This window comes from Phytophthora infestans, genomic scaffold, assembly GCF_000142945.1.
Source record: "Phytophthora infestans T30-4 supercont1.2801 genomic scaffold, whole genome shotgun sequence".
Taxonomy (NCBI): Eukaryota; Oomycota; class Peronosporomycetes; order Peronosporales; family Peronosporaceae; genus Phytophthora; species Phytophthora infestans.
In genome coordinates this window covers 1-2,380 of record NW_003305868.1, presented here as the reverse complement: position 1 = coordinate 2,380, position 2,380 = coordinate 1, and the positions used below count along the sequence as shown (strand labels likewise).

Genomic DNA, 2,380 nt, shown 5'->3' with positions numbered 1-2,380 from the left:
ATTGTTGCCTATTTGCACGACTGGGAGTGCTTGAATTGCCTCCCTTTTATTTCTTCCAGCCGAGTGTTGAACACTCGGTGATCTCGTAAAAGGCTTACCCGTGCCTGGTACCCTTCCGCTGTTGGGACCACGAGGATTCAAAACACCTGCTAGCTTTGCTCGTGCTAGTAGCGTGTTCTTATTTTACTGGTTGGCCTATATAAGTAGTTTACAAGGTCCAGTTTGTCCCGGTGCAAGGGCAGAGCTGGGGTCTTCAGGTCCGCCCGAACGATCGTTTACTATCCTAGTAGACGTATTGTTGTGGGAACATCCTAACTACATCTGTAGCTAGAGTTCACGTGGGATTTCCAACACCACAGTCGCCTGAACCCAGCGGAAGGGTCGGTAGAGATCCGAAACGACTACATTTCACTTGATATTTGTATGAGAAGCATAGGATTAAATAGGGGGAGCCGAAAAGGCTCCGAGAAGATAACATAGCAGAATTTGCCTAGTCCAAGACACGTGTACACTCTTCCGGTAAGTCCCTGCATAGGGCTGGATTATGCCTGCCGTCGATACTCGAGAGGCATAGCTTGCAGGGTATTTACTGGTAGCGCCAAGAGATTAGGTCGGTCCGGGTAGGACAAAGTCTCGCTACGCGCGAAAGAAAGCCCCGCACACTCAGCGGGCCGGTACGTCGGATAGCCCGGGTGCCGCAACACTTCTAGCTGAGCAGCCTCTGCGCTCGGTGACCTGTTAAAGCGCCCGCGCGCCGTCGTTCATCCTTTGGTGGAGGGCACAGGGTTTGTGAACGAGCTCAGCCGAACCAAACTCGGCGGAGCCTCGGAAGTACTCTGACTTGGTTAGTCGGAACCGAGTGGAAGTGAGCCACTCGTCTGTCCCGGAAGGGCCGAACCGCGAGGGAACCACCCTCTGCGCAGGCCATACAACCGCCGACCTAACTCGGCGATTCGATGTGGTTTGTGTAAGGAATCCACATCTGACGGTATTTGTGCGTTCTATTACACCACATTTTGATCCTTCCAAAGTGGACGGTGGTCGACACTACTTCACGCGTTACACGAACGACAGTCGAGACTGCGAACGGCTCTGTCGCTTTTGCAACGGGTAAGAAAGTTTCCGCAAGAGACAGATGGATCCTGCTGTCGTAACGGACTGGTGTTCGTTCCATCTTCGCGAACAGCACCTGATGCGCTTCTGACACTTTTCGAAAACCCGACCTTCATGCGGTCAATCCGGGCCTACAACAACGTATTCGCATTTACGTCCGTGGGAGTTTCGCGGTCTCGGCCTCTAAGCGTTGACGAAAGCGTGACACGGAGTGGTGTCTACAACTTCCGTGTACAAGGGTCATTGTGGCATCGCATGGGATCGTTACTACCTCCTACCTTCGGTCGCTCCATGTATGCCCAAGTTTACTTTAGCGATCAAGTTCCCCAAGACCGCACAGTCGTACCAGGACTTCCTGGATCAAGAAATAGACAAGTGCAGCCCCGACATGGTCACGCTGCCCCATCTGTCCCCCGCCAAGACCAGCGCTGCGAAGAAACAGCAGAAACAGGTGCCTAAGGACGAGATATCTTCCATGGCGCTGAACATCGCCTCGCCGGCGATTCCAGCCTCTATGACACCCCTTTTCCAGGAGAAGATTAGTCGACGAGAGAGTGAAGACAGTATGGGCGCTCTGGAGTCCGCAGTCAACCCGACAATCGTGGAGACCGCAGAAGTTAGTAACAAGCTGGACGTGCTCCACTGTGGCACCGTGATTGATATCCAGGGATCGCACGGGTTTATCATCCCGCACGACTTGTGTGTGGACGCCACGGAGACTCGTAATGACGCGGGGACTCACCCCTTAACCGATTAAACAAGCAGCACAAGATGCCGCTAGTTATTCCATTTTTCACCTCAGCGAAGAAGTTTCGTCAGGATATTGCAGTGGCAAGACCGGTGGAGTTCGCGTACTCGGAGGGCAGCGACCAAGCGTGCTCTAAAACGTAACACCAGTACCAACGGGACGACGGTATCGCTAAGAGCCGCTCTGCATCTTCAGTCGTGCAAGCAGGCACGCGAGGTGTCATTTGCACGAGCTATGTGAAGAGCTGACGATGATCTCGCCACGCCAACGTGCCAGTGAAAGCACCATGTGGACTTGATCAAGTATGCTGAGGAGCTGGGACGACTACCACGCTCTCCTTCGACATGTAAGGGAGAGGGACACCACCATAGGGATGGCCTGACGCAGCCTTCCAACTTGTTTGGCATGGTGAAATACAGTTGAAAACACCGTGAATATAATAACTTTTCTGTAACATACCCGGTAACTTAACCGTTAACACCAGCTCGATGGCTTCCTTATAACCTGGCAAGAAATAAA

General features: G+C 52.8%; 1 protein-coding gene across 1 annotated transcript; it reads left to right on the top strand.

Annotated features, from left to right (window-relative positions):
* Positions 1 to 1,408: 1,408 nt before the first annotated feature.
* Positions 1,409 to 2,004, top strand: PITG_22398 (uncharacterized protein; the record flags this gene model as incomplete). The annotated part of the gene is made up of 2 exons (XM_002909792.1): positions 1,409 to 1,835; positions 1,943 to 2,004. 2 exons carry the CDS (start codon positions 1,409 to 1,411, stop codon positions 2,002 to 2,004), a joined length of 489 nt encoding a protein of 162 aa, XP_002909838.1.
* Between the last annotated feature and the right edge of the window lie 376 nt (positions 2,005 to 2,380).